General features: G+C 42.6%; 1 protein-coding gene across 1 annotated transcript in view; it reads right to left on the bottom strand.

Moving 5' to 3' along the window:
* The window catches only part of LOC128703607 (uncharacterized), a 224,095-nt gene that overhangs the window by 124,412 nt on the left and 75,683 nt on the right, over positions 1-24,000 (bottom strand). Inside the window, exon 2 of the mRNA XM_070101205.1 lies at positions 2,602-8,923. Within this exon, the coding sequence (XP_069957306.1) occupies positions 2,602-8,904 (6,303 nt within the window). The 5' untranslated portion in view covers positions 8,905-8,923. The remainder of the gene's footprint in view (positions 1-2,601; positions 8,924-24,000) is intronic.

Here is a 24,000-nt window from a genome sequence, read left to right as displayed (position 1 = left end):
TGCTTTTATGGCAAAGAATTGACCTTTAAATTGAGTTTCACTTTGCATCTAAACTTTGACTCTAGTTTAAGATGGGATGCGTTTGATAGAGTCCATCAACTTGAAAGTCTATTTCAGGTTAAATTGAAAAAAATAACTTTTGCTCGAAAGTTTTTGAGAATGCCAAAGATTTCGTGTGAGACCTAGTTGTTGCCTCAAAGGTCGTGGGTTATGTGCTAGAATACCTCGCTTATCTGCCACTAACAAGGCTCTCACAGATGCCTTTCCTTTAGTAAATATATCAATCATAATAATAATAATAATAACACAACATACTGCTCCTACTACTATTAATAATATAGTTTCCCACTTAAAACAAATTTTAGCTTTCCTTATCCTTACCATATATATATATATATATATATATATATATATATCAATATATATATATATATATATATATATATATATATATATATATATATATATATATATATATATATATATATATATATATATATATATATGTACATATATATACATACATATATATATATATATATATATATATATATATATATATATATATATATATATATATATATATATATATATATATATATATATATATATATATATGTCGTGCCGAATAGGCAACTTTATTATTATTATAATCAAAAAGAAGCGCGCCGAATAGGCAGAACTTGCGATCTTGGCTTAAATAGCAACGCTCATCTTGCCATATAGGACAAGTGAAAATTTGTTTATGCAATAATTTAGCCAAAATCATTCTGAACCTAACGAAAAAAATATATTTCACTGTGTTTGTTTAGTATTAAATTATTGTAAACAAATCTAAAATATATTTAGTTGAGTTAGGCTAAAATAAATTGTTCTTGTTATAATAAGGTTAGGTAAGTTTTCTAAGATTCTTTTGGTGCAAAATTATAATTTTTTACATCAACATTAATGAAAAAAATATATCTTTAAACGTATGAGAAAATTTCAGAAAGGACTTAATTTTAAATGAGTTTTTGCTAATTGACCAGTTTTACATATTCGGCACGACATAGTGAGGCTCAAGTTAGAGTATGTAGGAAAGAAGGAAATTTTTTCCCAGTAAAAGTAGGCCTTAGACAAGGATGTGTGATGTCACCGTGGTTGTTTAATATATTTATAGATGGGGTTGTAAGAGAAGTAAATGCGAGGGTTTTGGCAAGACGCATGGAGTTAAAAGATAAAGAATCACACACAAAGTGGGAGTTGTCACAGCTGCTCTTTGCTGATGACACTGTGCTCTTGGGAGATTCTGAAGAGAAGTTGCAGAGATTGGTGGATGAATTTGGTAGGGTGTGCAAAAGAAGAAAATTAAAGGTGAATACAGGAAAGAGTAAGGTTATGAGGATAACAAAAAGATTAGGTGATGAAAGATTGAATATCAGATTGGAGGGAGAGAGTATGGAGGAGGTGAACGTATTCAGATATTTGGGAGTGGACGTGTCAGCGGATGGGTCTATGAAAGATGAGGTGAATCATAGAATTGATGAGGGAAAAAGAGTGAGTGGTGCACTTAGGAGTCTGTGGAGACAAAGAACTTTGTCCTTGGAGGCAAAGAGGGGAATGTATGAGAGTATAGTTTTACCAACGCTCTTATATGGGTGTGAAGCGTGGGTGATGAATGTTGCAGCGAGGAGAAGGCTGGAGGCAGTGGAGATGTCATGTCTGAGGGCAATGTGTGGTGTGAATATAATGCAGAGAATTCGTAGTTTGGAAGTTAGGAGGAGGTGCGGGATTACCAAAACTGTTGTCCAGAGGGCTGAGGAAGGGTTGTTGAGGTGGTTCGGACATGTAGAGAGAATGGAGCGAAACAGAATGACTTCAAGAGTGTATCAGTCTGTAGTGGAAGGAAGGCGGGGTAGGGGTCGGCCTAGGAAGGGTTGGAGGGAGGGGGTAAAGGAGGTTTTGTGTGCGAGGGGCTTGGACTTCCAGCAGGCATGCATGAGCGTGTTTGATAGGAGTGAATGGAGACAAATGGTTTTTAATACTTGACGAGCTGTTGGAGTGTGAGCAAAGTAACATTTATGAAGGGATTCAGGGAAACCGGCAGGCCGGACTTGAGTCCTGGAGATGGGAAGTACAGTGCCTGCACTCTGAAGGAGGGGTGTTAATGTTGCAGTTTAAAAACTGTAGTGTAAAGCACCCTTCTGGCAAGACAGTGATGGAGTGAATGATGGTGAAAGTTTTTCTTTTTCGGGCCACCCTGCCTTGGTGGGAATCGGCCGGTGTGATAATAAAAAATATATATATATATATATATATATATATATATAATATATATATTTTATATATATATATATATATATATAATATATATATTTTATATATATATATATATATATATATATATATATATATATATATATATATATATATATATACACACACACACTCATCCTCCGTCTCCAGGTTTATGTTAATTACTTGATAAAATGCAGTGTGGGTGAAAGATCGTCCATAAATTACAGCATAATACCGCTTTTGTGTCTTTTTGAAACTAGGTTGCGATTATTGCTCGTGGAAACAAGGTTGTGTTTATGTGTATAGCGTGAGAGAAAGACTAACCTTGGTGTCGTTGTGGAACATAACAAGCTTGTAGCCAGGAATGACGTGCTGCTCGTTGATGTGTGTGAGGGCGAGCTGGGCAGCGGCCAGCTCCGCCCTCCCTCCCTGTCTTGGCTCACCCCGCACACTCAGATCAAACAGACCCAGGATAGGCACCACTCTCTCCGGTCTTGTTGCCACTCCAGAGCTGCTCGTGTGTCTAATCCATTGTTGAGCTTGTCTGAAAGGCCAGTTGTTATGATTCCTGCTGCGTTTGACGTGGCGAGGTTGCTGGTGTTTTTTGAGGTGATGTGCAGTAAAGCTTGATGTTCTCCTGGCTGCCACATCTCTAGGCTGACTTAATATGTATTCTGGAGGATCATTTTGCAGCTGATTTAAGTAATGGTCCTGAGGGTAATATGCAGTAGCTGAAAGTTTAGTGTAAATTAAAGAGACCCCTTGTGAAATGTTGGACGATGTGTCATTCCAGTAGGCTGATGCCTCATCCATCGCATTACTCTCATGATCTGTAGTGTAGCCAGAAGTATGACTCTGGCTTGGCCTTGTTTCTTCAAACTCGCTACCTACTGCACCATGATAATAACTGTGACCTGCATATTGTGGACGAAAGTCTAGCTGTCTGGAATTTGTAGACTGGGGTAGCTGCTGGTCATTGTGTGTAGATATCTGCTGGTACACTCGTGGATATTCTACATCATCTTGTGGTACTGTATCAGCAGGGAAGCGAACTGGAGGCTGGTAATGTCTCTGGGAACGTTCTTTAGGTGTAAACTGACCTGGCTCGAAGTCAGGTAGGTACTTTTGGGGTTGCTCAAAAGAGCTCTGAAAGCTAACATTGCTATTTTCAGGTCTAAGACTACCCTTATGTCTATTTGCAAAACCAGGTTGTATAGACGAATTTTGAGGGCGATATCCTGTCACAGAATTTAAGTCACCTGCTGTTGCTGTTTTGGCTGTGTAATGTTCAGGACTGACATAATTTCCAAAGGAATTACGTCGAAATGTTGATCCGTCTGGAGTCATTCTATAATTAAGGGGTAACCAAATGCGATTCCTTCCTGGATTTAAATTGGGTGTCTGACTTTTGGAGTGAAGAAGTACGTTGCTGATTCTATGTTTCAACACATCCAAGTACTCCTTATTGGTGACCTGACCACTCGTTTCTCTTTGGAATTCTTTAGATAGGGAATGAATTTCTATTGATTTACTAATGAACTGTGAAGCGTTGTTGGGCGCCGTGAAGTGTTCAACTGCCCAATTATTCATAAGCTCTGAGGAGTGTTTCAGCGCCTCGTTCTTCGTGAGATCTGAGGAGTGTTTTAGTGCCCCGTCTTCTGAGAATTCTTGTTTGTTTTTGTGCACTACGGAATTGAGGGTTTCATTGTCTAGACTTTTGTGCTTCATCTTCCGTGAGAGAAGAGGATTTTTGAAAACCACTGACGAATCGGAAGTCTCGTCGATGTATTCCTCGAAGACAGGAGGAAAAATGTGTGTCTCAGTTCTTAGGCTCTCAAAATCAGTTCCTTGAGAACTGGACGCCGAGGAGCTGCCTTCTGAGTTATCATTTCTCATCGTAAATACATGGCCGATGTTGTTTATGGCTAAGTTTCTATTAGTCCCTTCACCCTGCTTATTATCACTAATTTTGTTTCTTTTCCGAGAATTTACAGTATTACTTTGCATTACAGATGCCAGTGAAATATCGTTGAGGGGTATGGTAACATAAGTATCACTGCCGTTGCTGTTGATATTTGTATGATTTAAGACAGAGATGGCTCCAGGACTAATTCCGTCGAAAATCTCATCAGTATTATTATATCTGTCTGTAATTCCAGCATTTTTAGGTCCAACTTCCGTTTCCGAAGAGGTGGAAAAATAGGTTGCAAGTTTCCTGTGATTTAACACTTGATCTCGTAGGCCCTTGAGGCCTTGACTACTTTCTCTCCTACTAGGAGGGTCCTCTGGGATGTTCTCGGGTGGGTATAAAGAGGCTGAAGGAGTGCTTTTCCCTGTTAGGTAACGTGTGAAATGTATGAGGTTCGTTCTTTGTCTCGAGATACCTGGTGAATGCTCAATCAAACATGAGGAGCATCTTGTCCTTGAAGAGTTGCCTTCAAGTTGAGATTCGGGGTTCTTGGTGATATTAGATTTGGAAGTAAGGGCAACATGGGTGCTCTGGCTTTGCTGGGAGGCATTACCTCTTTTTAGATTGTGCCCATTATAATTATATCCTCGCCACATAGAGAAGCTTAAGTTAAAGTTACTGGTAATGTTTTTCCTACTTGTAATGTTAGACCTACTGGTAATATTCGAACTACTGGTAATGTTAGAGTTACTGGTAATGTTTCTTGGCAGTGTTCTTTTATTATCACTAAGTACGTTATTCTTCGCTTTATGAAAATGTCGTAGTAGGGTTGTAAATGTGCTTGCGCTAAGGTTTGGCGCTGGAGTTTGCACAAACTCGACGCGTTCTGATGAGTCAGATAAGGAATGTTTAACGCCTCTCCTGCGCCTTCGACGGTGGCCACGATTCATACGTTTCAACTTTGGTTTTTCCTTTCTCATATTTGACTCAACTCTCCGTCTGATTCCTCTTTCACTCTCGACCTTTTTTTCTTTTCTTGTGTTGCTTTCAATACCCAATGTGATTCCAGTGTTATTTTTAATTTTATTTCGCTCTCTGGTCGTCTTTCCGATGCTGCGTCGAGCTCTCGCTTTCCGTTTATTTCGCATAGTTTTGAACCTGATGTCATGTGAATGTCTGTTTCTCTCTCTTCCTCTGAGTATTGTGTGGGTTGAATTGCTACCACTATCAGCACTCCTCTGCAGATCACGATAGGTCTGCTTCACATTTTTTGAAGTCACTATTGGATAAAATGGAACCTCTTCTGGGTCAATCAACCCTAATTGATTCTCCCTTTCATCGCTAAATTCCCTCAAAGGCTTTCGGATAGTCACGTTATGGAGACTTGAGTAACCCGATTCGTGATCTTCCTGTGAGTTTCCTTCCTGTATGTGTATCACAGGTAGGATCTTACTAGTTACCTTACGTAATAATTCTTGTTTTTTCTTAGCTTCGTTTGATTTGTGGTATTGTTTATAATCTACTGCTTCTACTGTGGTAGTCGGGCCATCTGGTTTCTTTTCAAACCTAAATGTCAGTAGATTCGAAATGCTAAGCTGTGAAAGCCGATCATAAACGTGTATTCTCTTTTCTTTACTTTCATTTTCTGACAAGCTAGGCCCTTCCTCCTTGGCCAATGTTCCAGACGGCTTAACCCGAGGCATCCTTATTTCTGTGACCTGAAGCTCAGAGGTTCGTGGTCCCGAGAACTGGATCTGTGCCGTTCTTAATCCTGAGAACTGGATCTTCGCTCTTCGAAGATCTGACAGCTGGACCTGCGCCATTAGTGGCACTGAGAATTTGATTAGCATCGTCCGTGTCCGTGGCAGGTCATTGACCTTGGTGTTGTCAATTTTTACTGTACAAAGCAGCATCAAATGATGAGGTAAACGACCCATAACAGTGGTCAGTGGCCGCGGAGTCGCCCCTGGGTGGGTAATGATGCGAGTGTATCTGGTCACTAAACCCGATGGTCTGATACCGAGCCAAATGTGACATCTTAAGTGACGTTTGCCAGGAAAAGTTTGTTTTTGTCTTGAGTTAGTGTACCAGCTCGTGTTTCCAGATGGAGGCTGAACCTGAATGCAGTACCAACAGTTACCACCACCACCACCACCATCGCCTCGACTACTGCCACCATTGAACACAGTTCCCAATGCTTGACATTCCGAAGTGAACGTGCATCTGACACACTTATCAAACCTCATCAAGGACATTTTGATTACTCTCTGGCTACCTGGCACCCGGAGAGTTAATATTAAACATAGCCTATCATTCTTTGTAAGGTGCAGCCTATTAAAACATAGGGAATGAACTGGTGCTGAATAAATGTAGTTTTCACTTTCCTGAGTAAGGGAATCTGACTCCTTTTCAGTATTGAAAATTAGGGTTTTAATTCTTGCAATCTCTTCTGAATAGATATTATTACTCTCTCTTGTCCAGCATAGAATCGTCGACAGATTGCAAGAAGCTCTATTAGTATATGTGTTGGTTGTATCACTCTTGTCATCTGATAGTTCGAAATTTTTTCTTGCACTTATACTGTCAGGATTTTCTATTTTACATTTAGTACTCGCTTGTAAACTTTTCTTAAGACCTATAGATATATTGCATGTTTTTGTTTTACTTAGTCTCATCTTAGCTTGCTCCACTATGCTTCTGAGCACAGGTTTTCCGTTAGTGTTTTCATTCACCGCAAGAGATCCGTCTACTTCACTGTCATGTAGTTTTATCTTTCTTTGACTCCGTCCCAGGGAACGGGGCACAAACTGAGTGGAACTGTCCCACGATAAGAGTTTCCTTCTCATTGATCGTTTGGAACTATAGAAAGTCAAGAGCTGTCTTCTCATTGGCTGCTTAGAGCTGTTCAAGAATAAGAGTTGACTTTTCATTGGTAGCCTGAAACTGTCCAAGGCCACAAGATAACTTCTCACTGGTCGATACAACAGACTGAGTAGTCTTCTCGTTAGGCGATACTGAAGATGCTTGGTACTGTCCCAAGACAGCTGTCTTCTCGTTGGCTGATACAGCAGGCACTTGGAAACGTCCCTGGCCAGAAGCCGTCTTCTCACTGGTCGATATAGAATATCGGGCTCTGGGTTAAGATCCTCCTTGACTTTCACCTCGCAGGGTAAAGGGTATGAGGAACTTTGGAGTCTCTGTAATTCCCTTTGCCATATATGAGAAATCTGTAGTATTTTGTGTAAAACTACTCCCACGTGAGTATTGTCTTTCTTCTCTGTGTGGGCCGATGTGTGTGTCGTATCCAGATATGTTTCAACTGGAGAGAAGTACTGCAGGTAACGACCGCCGTTGCGACTGAGTGAACCACCCTCGTTCTCCTTGTAAAGATCCCGGGTCGGTGTAGAGCTTTTTATCTTCCAGCTTCTTTTCATACGTGCATGCCACTTTGGGACCACTCGAAGTGGCAGCTCATGTTCAATCATTTCCTGGAACCCTCGTGCGTCGTCAGGGAAGTTTGAAGACCTCGCTAATAGATTTAATCTCGTGCTCACAAATTTATTTCTTGCTACTATGGCACTAGCAGCTGGTGTAAGGTGGGTATGCTGTCCCAGAGCCACTGAGTCTTGATTCCAGCTACTGTTCTTAATATCGTCTTCTTTTCTCCCATTATTATCAAAGTTATTGGGCAAATCACTTGTAATGTTTTCACTCTCATGGCTCGAGAACTTTTTACTATGAGGGCCACTTATAATCATTATGTTTTTACGTGTCGCATTTGTCTCAGACTCACACTTTTCTCTGACTTTTTTCTTTCTTTTCGTATAATCTATCACAAATCCCCTCTCACTATGTATTAGTTTGAGTTTTTCTTTAATTTTCAAAGTTAATTTCTTCCTTCTCGTGTATAAAAACTTTCGCCTGCCCTCATTTTTATCTGTAAAAGGAGATGGTGACGTTATATCAATCTTGTTCCATTGTTTATTATGTGGTGACTGCTGTGTCTCCTCGCTTCTTCCAGCTAAATGTCTGCTTCGCCTCAGTCGTCTGGAATCACCACCACGAAGACTTCCGGAGAACTTCCAGTCATCTGGGGAAACTTTCCGCCCAGCATGATCCCTCACCAAGGTTCCTTGATTTCCTGTCTGTTCTCGGAAACCTCCCGCAGATCCTCTAGCGGGAAGCTCTTTCAAGAACCCAAAATTCATGGGAAGATATTCGTTCTCCATTGAAGAATTTCTGGTAGATGTTCTTTCTGTAGGGAAATAAAGTGTGGTTCTCTCTGTGATGGTCTTTCCAGGGAACCACGAGGCGTTGTACACTACAGGTTTCCGTGGCAAGTACTTCACTGGTATTTGAGTACTATGACTTTCATGTCTCGGAGCTCCATATATCACAGGTCTTCTGTAACTTCTGGGTTCTGATTCTCGACCATTCAAAGGTCTCCGAAGCTCAGACTTCATATCTGTCGGAGGTTTATACATCACTGGCTTTCTGGCTTTATACTTCCCAATTTCCATATTTTCCTGCCTTACTGGAGGAAATCTTGGACGCGCAAGGGGCTGTAACTGGAGAGTGTGTTGAAGCCAAGTTGCTGACACCGTAGTTCTCTGCTCACACCTCACAGTCTGCTCAAGATGTATCAGCAGGAAGAAGGCGAGGGAGACAAGCCAGTTGCTGAGCCCACAGAGATCACCAACCTTTGGCGAGATGAGCATCCTGCCTCGGCTCCCGTCTCTGTGTGAAAGGAAACGCTGCTTAGCATGGCAATAAACAAGAATATGATGATGTTACTAAGCTAGAATTTTAGGGATACAAAAATTTCAATTGTCTGCAATTATACAAAGAAGGACAGATGCTGTAAACTTATTTGGAGCTCTGTTATAGGTGTTCGTATATTGTTTAAGCTTTACAATTTTATGAATTCGTTTTCATATAAGAGTTTTTATACAAAGAGATTTTTTGAGGAGAAAACTCATGCACTTTGTAAAGAATGTACGCAGTACCTACATAATACGAATGGTAGAAATATCTTTTTTTTTTTTTCATAAGCCAGTCAACCTGCCAAGTATGTATGTCTGGAAACATAAATCTTATGTAAGACACATATGCAACAGTTAGACAACTTTATTCCGAAACGTTTCGCCTACACAGTAGGCTTCTTCAGTCGAATACAGAAAGTAGGCAGGAACAGTAGAGATGTGAAGACGATGTAATCAGTCCATCACCCTTAAAGTCGTAGAATTTGAGGTTGTCAGTCCCTCGGCCTGGAGAAGTTCAGTTCCATAGTCAGGAACTATCTGAAGATCAAGCGACAGTGCGGAGACTTAAATACTGTCGGAAGGAGAGGTGCAGATTAGTAGTAGTAGTAGTGAGAGGCAACTGAGAGGCCATGTCCCTCTCAGATCCAACCCTTCTCACTTGAAAAGCTTGTCCAAGGTGTATTCTGTACCAAGATGCCACGTGTTGCAGTGTCTGACAAGATGAATATCAAAATGGTATAAAATACCGACAGGTTGTTAGGTAAGACACATATGCAACAGTTAGACAACTGTTGCATATGTGTCTTACCTAACAACCTGTCGGTATTTTATACCATTTTGATATTCATCTTGTCAGACACTGCAACACGTGGCATCTTGGTACAGAAAACACCTTGGACAAGCTTTTCAAGTGAGAAGGGTTGGATCTGAGAGGGACATGGCCTCTCAGTTGCCTCTCACTACTACTACTACTAACCTGCACCTCTCCTTCCGACAGTATTTAAGTCTCCGCACTGTCGCTTGATCTTCAGATAGTTCCTGACTATGGAACTGAACTTCTCCAGGCCGAGGGACTGACAACCTCAAATTCTACGACTTTAAGGGTGATGGACTGATTACATCGTCTTCACATCTCTACTGTTCCTGCCTACTTTCTGTATTCGACTGAAGAAGCCTACTGTGTAGGCGAAACGTTTCGGAATAAAGTTGTCTAACTGTTGCATATGTGTCTTACCTAACAACCTGTCGGTATTTTATACCATTTTGATATTCATAAATCTTATCATTTACAGCATCTGTTCCACATGTAGCATTGTTTAAGATTTGCACTAAGAGAGCGAAAATTATAATTATTATTATTAATCATTTCAGAGGTAACATCAACGCAAACTCTAGCTTACACCTAACACTTGAACAAGCTCTTACATCTTGAGTGTTAAATAAATGAAGAGATTTATATATAGCAACGTGACCTATACATGACTACGTCTGACTAAATAATTCCTTGAGAGCCAGTTCACATGCCTAACTGCTTCTAATTTTCAGTTTCTGTTTTCTCTTTACATTTTTGTTAATACAGTAGTAGTTTCTGCCACTGTTATTTAACACTAGGGTGGAAGAAAGTGGTAAAAATGGCCTAATCTGGTAGGCTTGTGACACGTTGACTCCCCGACTCGCAAAGCTTCGTCTGACAGCAGTCCCAAAGAATTATATATATATATATATATATATATATATATATATATATATATATATATATATATATATATATATATATATATATATATATATATATATATATATATATATATAATATATATATATATATATATATATATATATACACTGTATATACTGTATATATATATATATATATATATATAATTTTTTTTTTTTTTCGTGACATCGGAGCAGCGGCAGTGCAGCTGCCACTTCAACCAATCCTAAGGAGATTGGACTCCCTGGTGGTTCAGTAAGGATCCAATCAATGGCTTTGATCTGTGCCACTGGGTAAGCTTCCCTCTCGCAGCCGCCCAACCTGACGGATGCTCCAGTATTACGGGCGACTAGACACAGCAACAGCAATAGCAGCAGCAGCAGCAGCAAAAGCACCAGCAGCAGCAATAGCACCAGCAGCAGCAAAAGCACCAGCAGCAGCAACAGCACCAGCAGCAGCAATAGCACCACCAACAGCAATAGCACCACCACCAGCAATAGCAGTAGCAGCAGCAGCAGCAGAAAAAGCAGCAGCAGCAGCTCCTAGCGTCCCTAGTTCCATCGTGACCCTAGTTTCATAACGTCCCAAAGTCCATGGTGTCCTTAGCTTGAAGCCTAGCGGCGGCTAACTGTCACAATAATGAATTTATTTCTCTTCTCGCTGATCTCTGACTCGCCTGAGATTTATTGTACTCTCAAGTTCCATTGAATGAAGAAATAAAAACAAATATTACGTCCCGTCTCAAAATTAAATTTCAAAGTAAACAAAAATGAAGCCGCTTTGTTTTATTTTATATTATTTATTCTGCTTTATGGCATACGAATTTGATCTTGAAAATAACATTCATATTATATTATGTATTATGAATATTTACATTATAATTATTGAATATAATTTTTAGTCATTTATTAATAAATATAATAAAAGTAATAAAATGATAATAAAATTAATAATAATAAAATAATAATAATAATAATGCATATATTCTTTCATGTTAGATGACTGACGATAGTTCAATACACGGGTCATTATTGATCGAGTTAAGGAAGAGACTTATTACTGACTTACCAAAGAGCAATGGTTACTTTGTCTTTCACGTTCGTCTTTGTCTCTTGTCTTATTACGTGTTCCTTTGGATGTTAATAACTTTGTTTCTACATGTACAAGGTATACAGTCCTAGCTGACACCAATGACATACTACTATATAGAAACCTGCTTGTTATGCTGAGCATTTTCCGCAAATTAGGTCAATATTGTCCCAGGATGCGACTCACACCAGTCGACTAACACTCAGGTAACCACTTTACTGATGGGTGGACAGGGACAGCAGGTGTCTTGAGGAAACACGTCCTAATGTTTCCTACCGTACCGGGGAATTAAACCCCGGACCTCAGTGTGTGAGCTGAGTGAACTAGCGACAGAGCTAGCGCAGTGAATGTTATAAGAATGCAGTTAGAAGCCTGAGTAGATCTTTCACTCACTGCGATACGTATATTAAGTGCTTAATTGCCCACTTTCTGAGGAATATAGAGATAGACTGTATAATATAAGACTGTATAATAACTTGTGTGATATGTTTCGATATCGTATTAATGAAAATAAGATACCGGACATATTACGCAAATTTCGTAAATTTGCTTGCAACAGTTACGTCAAATGTAAAGATAAGTCCAGATATACTCCTGTTAGTTATTTTTGGGGGCCTAGTTCCTAAGCCTTTTGTGTAGGCATATGCTCTTGCGCTACCCTTCTATATTAAAAAAATATTTTTTAAAGGGGTGGATCGGTAAGCCAGCGGAAGGCCTTGGTCAGATGACCAAAAGCAACAGTGGTGGGTCATCATATGACTATGATCCGCGTCAGGAAACACTTGTCCTGTTTCCTGACGACTCTCAGTTACCTATCTACGTCCTCAGGATGGATGTAAGGTGCACGATCAATTAGCCGCGTCGGCGGTAAGATCTAAAATCTTTGGAACTGCTGCTCGTTATTTGTTCTTCAGCTCTGCCCTGATATACTCATTTTGAACTGCCTCATTGCAGCTACCTCTGGACCTGGAGTGCTGGGGGTAAACGCCCCCCGCTAAGGGAGGGGCGTTCACCCCCGGAATTACTTCTACTACGTCTCTTACTATACTACTACTGCATTATAATAATCATAACTAAGCGCTATACCCATAAGGGTCATACAGCGCTAAATACTACTAATACTACTACTACTGCTACTACTGCTAGTGCTACTATTTCTGCTCCGACTTCTACTACTATTACTACTGCTCCAACTACTACAATAGCATCTAGAACAACTGCTGCTGTTGTTATTATTATTATTATTATAATGAGAAGACTGGGAAGAGCATTCATAGCTTGGAGATGCCATAGTAAGGTGATTAACCTTCAGCAAGACATGTTATGCTCCCTCACGCCCTCCCCCGCCTGCCTAATGGATCTGTCCATCCGTGACGTCATAGGTAAACAATCCTGCACCAGCATCAGCTAATGGTTTCTCCCACTCCCTCTCCCCTTCCCTCCCCACCTCTAATACATCCTTTTTCTCTCGATCTCCTTCCAAAACACCCTCCATCCTTCCCTCTGTAGTCCCTCTACACACACTTTCTCTCTCTCTCTCTCTCTCTCTCTCTCTCTCTCTCTGTCCTTCCAATAAAATTAAATTAAAAAAATATATGTCTTTGTGTAGTATAGAATGTGTTGTTTACATGTAGTAATGTATTGTTAAGGACAAAGAAAGCCACTAACATGCATGAGCATTTCGGGCAGACTTCCTACATCGCTTTAAGAAAAGGTATGATAAGGCCTACGAGGCCTGGAAGAAGTAAACTCGGCAGACTGCAAGTTATCAAGCCAGGCCAGGAGCTGGGATTCGACCCCTGCAACCACAAATAGGTGAATGTTAATAGTTGAGTACACACACAAACAGCGAAGAGGCGGGGCCAGGAGCTGTGAATCGACTCCTGCAACCACAAATAGTTGAGTACAAGTAGGTGAGTACACACATGCAGGGCCAGGAGCTAAGACCTGAACCATGCAGTCATATATAGATAAGAACATTTTATTGCCCCAATAAAATCTTCAGTTCTGAAACATGTATCGAGTCTTCACTGTTGTCCGGATGTGCGATATTTTGATCCTTCTCGCCCATAATGCGCACTTGAGAAGTTACGCATGATTACGATAATTAATATTACCGCCTCCATAATTATACTTAATATATAGATAACCATTAATATAACAACCATCATCTACGACCCGTAGCCTGGTAGGTAACACTCTCGCCTCACACAGTGTCCGTGGTTCAATCCTCGGCCGGGTGGAAACATTGGACGTGTTTCCTTACACCTGCTGTCCCTGTTCGCCTAGCAAAGAAGTAGTTACCTGGGTGTTAGTGGTCTGTTGTGGGCGGTATCCTGGGGGACAAGATTGAGGACCACAATGGCAATAAGACAGACAGTCCTCGATGACGCACTGACTTTCTTGGGTTATCCTGGATGCTAAGCCTCCGGGGTTGAAGTCCGAGCAAAATCTTATCTCAAGGCCACCACCACTACCACTACTGTATCACTGCAACCATTTCCCAAGTTCTCCATCACCGTTACCATAACACCCACCATCACATCCAATGTCACAACCAGATGGTAACTTAGTAGAAAACCACACAGAGACAAACTACCGTTCCCTCATGTGAGTGTCAAACGGAAGTCCGTTATATGTTTTGCACTCTGTTAGGACTTCTTTTCTATCTCATAAAGATGGCGGATAAATCTTACGTACGTTTGCTTTCAGTAAACATTAACGTTTACTTTCCTATGTGTTTCTTAACAGTTCCTATTCGCGTAATTGTTTTCTAGTTAATGAGAACAGTTCTAAGACTGGGCAGCGGGGACCATGATCCCCTATATTTGCACCCGATATAACCGCTGTTATTAGCGGTTATGTCTTATGTCTGCTGCATGCGATTCTTGTTTTATTTACCGACGTATTATTTAGTGTTGCATGTGTTTCATCTTCTGAAGTATTGTTCAGGAGTGTCTTGTGTATGAGCTGATCTACCCTCCGTGGCTGGGCAGAAACGGCTTCCACAATTTCTTTTCTGCCGTTATATAAACTGTAGTTTACTGGTAATAAAATATAGTTAAGCAGAGAAGAAAGCCACTAGTATGCGTTGCATTTCTGGCAGTAGATCTGCTGTTTCTCAGGCACTGCTTAGTAACTCACGAAATCGTAATGAGACGAATGCAAACAAACCATACCACGGGCGGGATTTGAACCCGCGGTCAGAGACTCTGACCGCGGGTTCAAATCCCGCCCGTGGTATGGACTGCTTAGTAAGTTTATTTAGGTACAGGTACACATAAATACAGATACACAAAATATCGTAGCGTTTTAATGTCGCTGTTCATAGATGGTAGACATAGCTCTGCTGCACTCAGTTGGGTATCCTTGCTTAGACAGAGACAGATTGCAAGATAAACTGATTGAGAGACGGAGAGATCGGTCATCCCTGGAGTCATTCAAGCACGGGAGAAGAAGCATTGTGAAGTGTCTGGGCCAGTCAGCTCTGGGGGCGTGTGTCTCCAGCCTGTGAAGGATGGGGAGGTGGTGAGGGTAGCTCCTGGCATGATCCCATGTGGGGATGTGGGAGTTGGGGAGTGTATGTGTGTGTGTAAAGATGTTGGAGGGGCGTGAAAAGATGGAGGGGAGGATGAAAGAGAGAGAGAGAGAGAGGGGTAAAGGAAAATAACGAAACGATGAGGGAACAGATAACACGAGGTTTCGCTCCATCCTGGACCAATAACACCAGGTTTCGCTCCATCTTCGACCAATATCAAGACGACTGATAAAATTCTAACTGATCAAATGCATATTTACCTTACTATAACTATTCTAGAGCATGCTATTTCTATACAGCCGTGTATACTTGAGTAACTGGCCATTTACTGCCCAGGAGAGCGAGGACTATAGCATGTAACGTAAGAAGAGTGAGACGATATAATCTGATGAAATTAAATATAATAAATGTGAACTTGTACAATAAAGTTCTACAAATCGTGACTCATTGAGCTCCCTAGTAATAAAGCACGCTCTAATATAATAACCTGAATTGTGTGGTCTTACTGAAGACTACAATTCTTCCCATAGAAGGCCTGGTCATGGACCGGGCCGCGGGGGCGTTGACCTCCGGAGCACCACCTTCCAGGTAAACAAACCCCGGAATGGGTGGTATTTGAACCCATGGAAATAAGTCCTAAAATTCAGTGGTTTGTTTGCAATCGTGTCATTACCGTCCACTGAGAAGTATGTCTCTCAGTGTACGTTCACTAATTAATCTTTCTATTTCAGGTATTAAAGTATTCTTGACTGGAGGTGTAGAGGCGACACGCAGCCTTAATGGACACGTCAGTTCCCGTCTTCTAATAACATGTTAATTTTTCCACTATAATCTACCTTATCCAAATGCGATAGTAATTATGGACAAGGTAGATTATAGAAAAAAATGAGCATGTTATTAAGAGACAGGTAAACTCCAGGTAAACAGGAACTCAAGCGCCCCTTAATGATTCTCATAAGTCGAAACGCTTTAAACCCATTAGTCAACGAACCTACCTGGTCACAGACCAGGCCGCGAGGGCGCTGACCCCCGGAACCCTCTCCAGGTATACTCCAGGTATACTAAGCTAAGCTGGATTTGTGTAGTTTATGCTCAGACACCTGAGCGTGATCACTGATGTGGGCATTATGTCTGTAACACTGCCTGGTTTTAACTAACTTAATTTTCCAGGGTATATACACTGACTCAAGAACAATATTTTTAAGTTTTCAAATTATTCTATATCAAAGGAACATTATATTGGCATGTAAACTTGCACAAGATGTGTTTTAATTTCCTCCAATTGAACTCTCGATGATCCAAAAAATATTAAGTGTATTTAAATATTTCTTTAATACCTGGGTTGAAAAATTTTAATGTTTCGAGCCGATTTTGTGTCTTTTTGTCCCTTATTGAAGGTTTTTATTAGCTTATTATTGAAGATGAAGTTGATGGATGGGGGATGCTTTGATGCAGGTGAAAGGCTCTTGATCCCAGGTATTCAGTTAAGCAGCAGAACTCATAACGAGACTGAGAGAATAACCACCTCAGAATTATTCTTCTTCAAGACTGAGGGACTGATCACCTCATACACATATTTCCTCTATTTCTTTAAGTCACCTTTGTATTTCGACTGAAGAATCCTGCTAAGCAGACCAAACATCTCGTTAATAAAGGTATCCAACTGTTAGACATGTGCCATACTAACCTGCTTATCAGAACTGTATATCATTAATGCAATGGAACCGTCTCTTTCCTTGGATCAAACCTAATTATCGCTTATTTCCCAGGTGCTGTGTATCTCTTTACGTGTTTAGTGCATCCCTGTGAAAATAATAATTACTGGAGTTTCCTAGAAAATTTTCAATATAACTTCGTTTCGGAAATCATTAACGTTGGTGAAGAGTTGAGGGAATTCTGCTCCTAACCTGTCTGTTATTATTACAGGAAAAATACGCGAATGTTAATCTGTCTTGGTAAACTGAGACAACGAGTGACGTTCTCTGGAGATCACTTGGCCAACATTACCATAATGGCCTCACAAGATGTAGCCACGACTTGATCGTAGTAGTGAAAGGCTACAATTTAGCGTAGAATAAATGGCTTTCATGGCAGTGGCGGCGTAAAGGGGAAAAAGTGAAGCCTTTTACCCTTATAATCTCCATCACCCTTCCTCCCCCCCCATAAAAAAAAAAACAAAAAAAAACATGAGAAATGAAAATTATAATAAGGCAGCTTCAAGACAAATTCTGAAGCCCCTTCCTCCCCATTATATTGTTACCCCTAAACTCCTTTATGTTGAAGTTCTGGCGCTGCTCGGCGTTTTTGGGCTCTGTGTTTGAGTTTGACTTGTAACTGTCTGTGTGTGTTCCATGTCTGTGTCTGTGTGTTCCATGTCTGTCTGTGCGTGTTCCGTGTCTATGTGTGTGTGTTCCATGTCTATGTCTGTGTGTGTTCCATGTCTATGTGTGTGTTCCATGTATGTGTCTGTGTTCCATGCCTATGTGTGTGTTCCATGTCTATATCTGTGTGCCTTGAATGTTTGTCTGTGTACCTTCAATGCTTATGTCTGTGTGCCCTCATTGTTTATGTGGGTATGTCTTTAATGTTTATGTCTGTGTGCCTTCAATGTTTATGTCTGTGTAACTTCTATGTTTATACTATTTATGTTCCATGTCTGTCTCTGGAGTTCCTAAGTCTGTAATTGTTGTAACTTCGATGACGTCTTCCTGGAAGTTGTTCCGGGGATCAACGCCCCCTCGGCCCGGTCCACGACCAGGCCTATGTGACATTCAGCTCCAGTATTCACAGAAAAAGCTTGTATAACATAAAAAAAAATATTTTACAACTAAACAATCTCTGATAAATTAAATTTGGCGTCCGGTAATCACGCTGATGTAACAACAGCACCATTTCCAATCGCCAATTTCGCCCTATTATCGCAAAACTTTTGGCCCAACGCAAAATTTTCTTTTTATATTTATGTAGCATATCTTCATGGATTTATTTTTTTTGTATATCATACAATAGTCGGACTTGACTCTCAGTAAAATTCCCATAGCATTTGTACTTTTAATTTCCGTTCTCATATAATCTAGGAGCTTTGTAGTCGTCAATGTCATGGTGGAGAGTGAGACTTTGTGTAGGGTTCAAACCATTTATTTGATAAATGGCATTTTTCACACAGGACTTCTCCTTTTAGCATTCTCAGCACTGTTCTAACATTCTTAGTATCGTTCTATCCTAGCATTCTCAGCATTGTTCTATCCTAATATTGTTCTATCATCCTAGCATTGGTCTATGATTCTCAGCAATGTTCTATTAATTCTTTCGTACCTGCCTCTCACCTCCCTCTTCCCTAACTACAGTCCCTCACTCTCTCATTCATTCCCTTTACTGTCCCTCACTCTCTCCCTTAACTACTGTCCCTCATTCTCTCCCTTAACTACTGTCACTGCTCTCTCCCTTGACTACTGTCCCTTGCTCTCATTCTCTCCCTCTTAACTACGGTCCCTCGTTCTCTCCCTTCCTTAACCTCTGTTCTTCACTCTCCCTCTTCCTCCCCATTAACGCCCCCTCTCCATCTCCTTTATTTACGAATCATTAATATAAATTGCAGCAGTAATGAATGCGTTGTTAATGGAAGGTGATCACTGATGAATTGTGCATAAAACTGCATGAATAATCACACAGCTGACACAGTTCACACAGTGGGCACAAAACTGTAGCAATTACAATTTATCTTCTCTTGACTTTCACACACATTGAAGAGGCCGGGCCAGGAGCTGTGATTCGACCCCTGTAACCACAACTAGGTAAGTATACACACGCACACACACACACACACACACACACACACACACACACACACACACACACACAAGACACTGTACACTGTGTACGTTAGGCCCATACTGGAGTATGCAGCACCAGTCTGGAACCCACACCTGGTCAAGTACGTCAAGAAGTTAGAGAAAGTACAAAGGTTTGTAACAAGGCTAGTCCCAGAGCTCAGGGGAATGTCGTACGAGGAAAGGTTAAGGGAAATCGGACTGACGACACTGGAGGACAGAAGGGTCAGGGGAGACATGATAACGACATACAAGATACTGCGGGGAATAGACAAGGTGGACAGAGATAGGATGTTCCAGAGAGGGGACACAGGGACAAGGGGTCACAACTGGAAGCTGAAGACTCAGACGAGTCACAGGGACGTTAGGAAGTATTTCTTCAGTCATAGAGTTGTCAGGAAGTGGAATAGCCTAGCAAGCGAAGTAGTGGAGGCAGGAACCATACATAGTTTTAAGAAGAGGTATGATACAGCTCAGGAAGCAGAGAGAGAGAGGACCTAGTAGCGATCAGTGAAGAGGCGGGGCCAGGAGCTGAGTCTCGACCCCTGCAACCACAATTAGGTGAGTACACACAAACACATATACACATACACACACACACATATAAAGCTCATGGAGCAGGAAGTGACCTAGTAGCGACAAGTAGAGGCGGGGCCAGGAGCTGTGAATCGACCTTGCAACCACAACTAGGCAAGTACACACACGTGTCAGCGGGGAAATGTCGGTATGGAGACGTAAAGTAGGGAGATGTCAGTGAGACGTCAGTAGGGAGATGTCTGTATGGAATGTAATGTAGGGAGATGACCAGTGGGTAGATGTCAGCATGGAGATGTCAGTGGGGAGAAGTCAGTAGGGAGATGTCAACGTGGAGACGTCAGTAAGGAGACGTCAACATGGAGAAGTCAGTAGGGAGATGTCAGTAGGGAGATGTCAGTAGGGAGATGTCAGTAGGGAGATGTCAGTAGGGAGATGTCAGTAGGGAGATGTCAGTAGGGAGACATCAGTAAGAAGACGTCAGTAGGGAGATGTCAGTGGGGAGATGTTAATGGGAATATGTCAGTAGAGGTGTGAAGAGACATCAAAGGAAGGGGTCACATCGGTATATAGGTGATATAATATGCAAAATTTGTACTACCGTAGGCCTACTGTCCTATGTCAGAGAGGCATGGGACAGTAGTAATAGTAATAACAATAATTGTGAAAATTTTGTAATAGGTGCATCCTAGTGAGAAGTATTCTCCAGCAACGACTGCTGACATCGTCCCCAGACTCCTATCGTTTGTCTCAATAGTAACTTCTACAATACTTATATGAGTAAAAACTGCTAAACCTAAAGTAAATATCAATCACTAATTACCTGACCATTGGTCATGGACACATTTATTAACAGTAAGTTAACTATCCCTGATTTCCACACCCAGTATTAGTGGCCAAGTGACTAGAGGCAAAATACAGTAAATAGCATCACTAACTGATCTGGCGCAGTGACTCGTCTCCACCATTCGTTGTAAGGCCTCTGTAGCACGTTATTAACTGCCAGGTTACGTTGGGGGAACCGTATCAGACTCAAGAGATAGAAACTTGTATGGAGACGCTCTCAGCATAGATCCTTGTACAAGATGGCTACCCACATCCTTCTGTCTCACTAATTCCTCTGGAGCACCGCCAGGTGCCACTACTTGTCTAATATCCTGGTGTAAACATATATTAAAAGCCTAAAACTACATATTTTTTAATTCTGTTATAAGTTCCTAGCATTAATTCTACCTAAAAAACTGTAATCTGTCAAATTAGTATAAACTTATCGATAATTATGTGCTGATTCATGATTTTCACTACATACTTTGTCAGCCTCGACTGCTTGTTACAATGTTACAATTCCCACAATAATAAATAATTGTGGAAAATTACATTTAGCTGAATGTATCATTATATACATAACAGTAAATGAAAAGATAATTATTATTTATCAGTTAGACATGTAGGAATTTGGGACACCAAGGTCGCAAAAAATGTCCCCCTTCGATACCTACCACTGTCATATCCACAAGTTGCTCTGGACCTATTAATTACAAATGAAAAATACATCACCAGGAATGCTGGTAAATATATAAATTTGTGGACTGTATATTAAATTAATAAAGAATTATATATATACACATTTATATAACAGAAGGAAAATATCTTAATATCACTCACCAATTTGACTGGAGATTAATGTGTCATGTACAGGACCCCCCCTTTTGCTTACATTTATGAAGAATTTACTCGCCAGAAATTAAACATAATTTAGACAGCTTATCTGAGGTTCCTGGAGTTGTCCTGTCCTGTCGCCTGATTCTCAAATTATGCAGGAATGCACATCCAACAATTTCGCCTCCTATTTGAGAGGTGTCAGCCCGATTTTAACCTCTAGAGCACGAAAAATTCTTCCCATTATTCACAACGTGTTATTCAATTCAAGCAAAATGGCGACTGTCCTCTTTTTAAAAATACACTTTATTAAATACAATATAGGGCACCTATTTGCCTATAAATTACCGTATTTCCGGAAAATATACAGTATTTTCCACAATAATAATAATAATAATAATAATAATAATAATAATAATAATTATTATTATTATTATTATAATTATCATTATTATCGCTTATATTCACGACAAAGCGCTAAATCCGGAGGGGTCACACATCGCCTTAGGAACGAGAGATAATAGTCAGGTTTGATCATAGGGAGGGAAGGGCTGCTCGAAGTTCCTTGGATCAAGAGCCCATCAGCATCAATGAAGGGAAGCCTCGTGACCAGCACACACACAATGCTTCACTGACCACGAGATTTCCAACCCGTCACGGCCACACCATCACAGTTATACCGTCACGGCTATACTGTCACGGTCACACCGTCACAGCTACACCGTCACGGCCGCACTGTCACAGCTACACCGTCACAGCCACACTGTCACGGCCACACCGTCACAGCCACCGCCACACCGTCACGGCCACACCGTCACGGCCACACCGTCACGGCCACACCGTCACAGCCACACCGTCACAGCCACACCGTCACAGCCACACCGTCACGGTCACACCGTCACGGTCACACCGTCACGGTCACACCGTCACAGCCACACCGTCACAGCCACACCGTCACAGCCACACCGTCGCAACCACACCGTCACGGTCACACCGTCACAGCCACACCGTCACGGCCACACCGTCACAGCCACACCGTCACAGCCACACCGTCACAGCCACACCGTTGCAGCCACACCGTCACGGTCACACCGTCACAGCCACACCGTCACAGCCACACCGTCACAGCCACACCGTAGCAGCCACACCGTCACGGCCACACCGTCACAGCCACACCGTTGCAGCCACACCGTCACAGCCACACCGTCACAGCCACACCGTCACGGTCACACCGTCACAGCCACACCGTCACAGCCACACCGTCACAGCCACACCGTCACAGCCACACCGTTGCAGTCACACCGTTTCAGCCACACCGTCACAGCCACACCGTCACAGCCACACCGTCATAGCCACACCGTCACAGCCACACCGTCACAGCCACACCGTCACAGCCACACCGTCATAGCCACACCGTCATAGCCACACCGTCACAGCCACACCGTCACAGCCACACCGTCACAGCCACACCGTCACAGCCACACCGTCACAGCCACACCGTCACAGCCACATCGTCACAGCCACACCGTCACAGCCACACCGTCACAGCCACACCATCACGGTCACACCGTCACAACCACACCGTCACAGCCACACCGTCATAGCCACACCGTCACAGCCACACCGTCACAGCCACACCGTCATAGCCACACCGTCACAGCCACACCGTCACAGCCACATCGTCACAGCCACACCGTCACAGCCACACCGTCATAGCCACACCGTCACAGCCACACCGTCACAGCCACACCGTCACAGCCACACCGTCACAGCCACACCGTCATAGCCACACCGTCACAGCCACACCGTCACAGCCACATCGTCACAGCCACACCGTCACAGCCACATCGTCACAGCCACACCGTCACAGCCACAGCCACACCGTCACAGCCACACCGTCACAGCCACATCGTCACAGCCACACCGTCACAGCCACATCGTCACAGCCACACCGTCACAGCCACACCGTCACAGCCACACCGTCACAGCCACATCGTCACAGCCACACCGTCACAGCCACATCGTCACAGCCACACCGTCACAGCCACATCGTCACAGCCACACCGTCACAGCCACACCGTCACAGCCACACCGTCACAGCCACACCGTCACGGTCACACCGTCACGGTCACACCGTCACAGCCACACCGTCACAGCCACACCGTCACAGCCACACCGTCACAGCCACACCGTCACAGCCACATCGTCACAGCCACACCGTCACAGCCACATCGTCACAGCCACACCGTCACAGCCACATCGTCACAGCCACACCGTCACGGTCACACCGTCACAGCCACACCGTCACAGACACAGCCACACCGTCACAGCCACACCGTCACAGCCACACCGTCACAGCCACACCGTCACAGCCACACCGTCACAGCCACACCGTCATAGCCACACCGTCACAGCCACACCGTCACAGCCACACCGTCACAGCCACACCGTCACAGCCACACCGTCACAGCCACACCGTCATAGCCACATCGTCACAGCCACACCGTCACAGCCACATCGTCACAGCCACACCGTCACAGCCACACCGTCACAGCCACACCGTCACAGCCACATCGTCACAGCCACACCGTCACCGCCACATCGTCACAGCCACATCGTCACAGCCACACCGTCACAGCCACACCGTCACAGCCACACCGTCACAGCCACACCGTCACGGTCAC

This window comes from Cherax quadricarinatus, chromosome 76 (assembly GCF_038502225.1).
Source record: "Cherax quadricarinatus isolate ZL_2023a chromosome 76, ASM3850222v1, whole genome shotgun sequence".
Lineage (NCBI taxonomy): Eukaryota > Metazoa > Arthropoda > Malacostraca > Decapoda > Parastacidae > Cherax > Cherax quadricarinatus.
The sequence above is the reverse complement of the archived record's forward strand: the minus strand, read 5'-3'. Positions and strand labels throughout refer to the sequence as shown.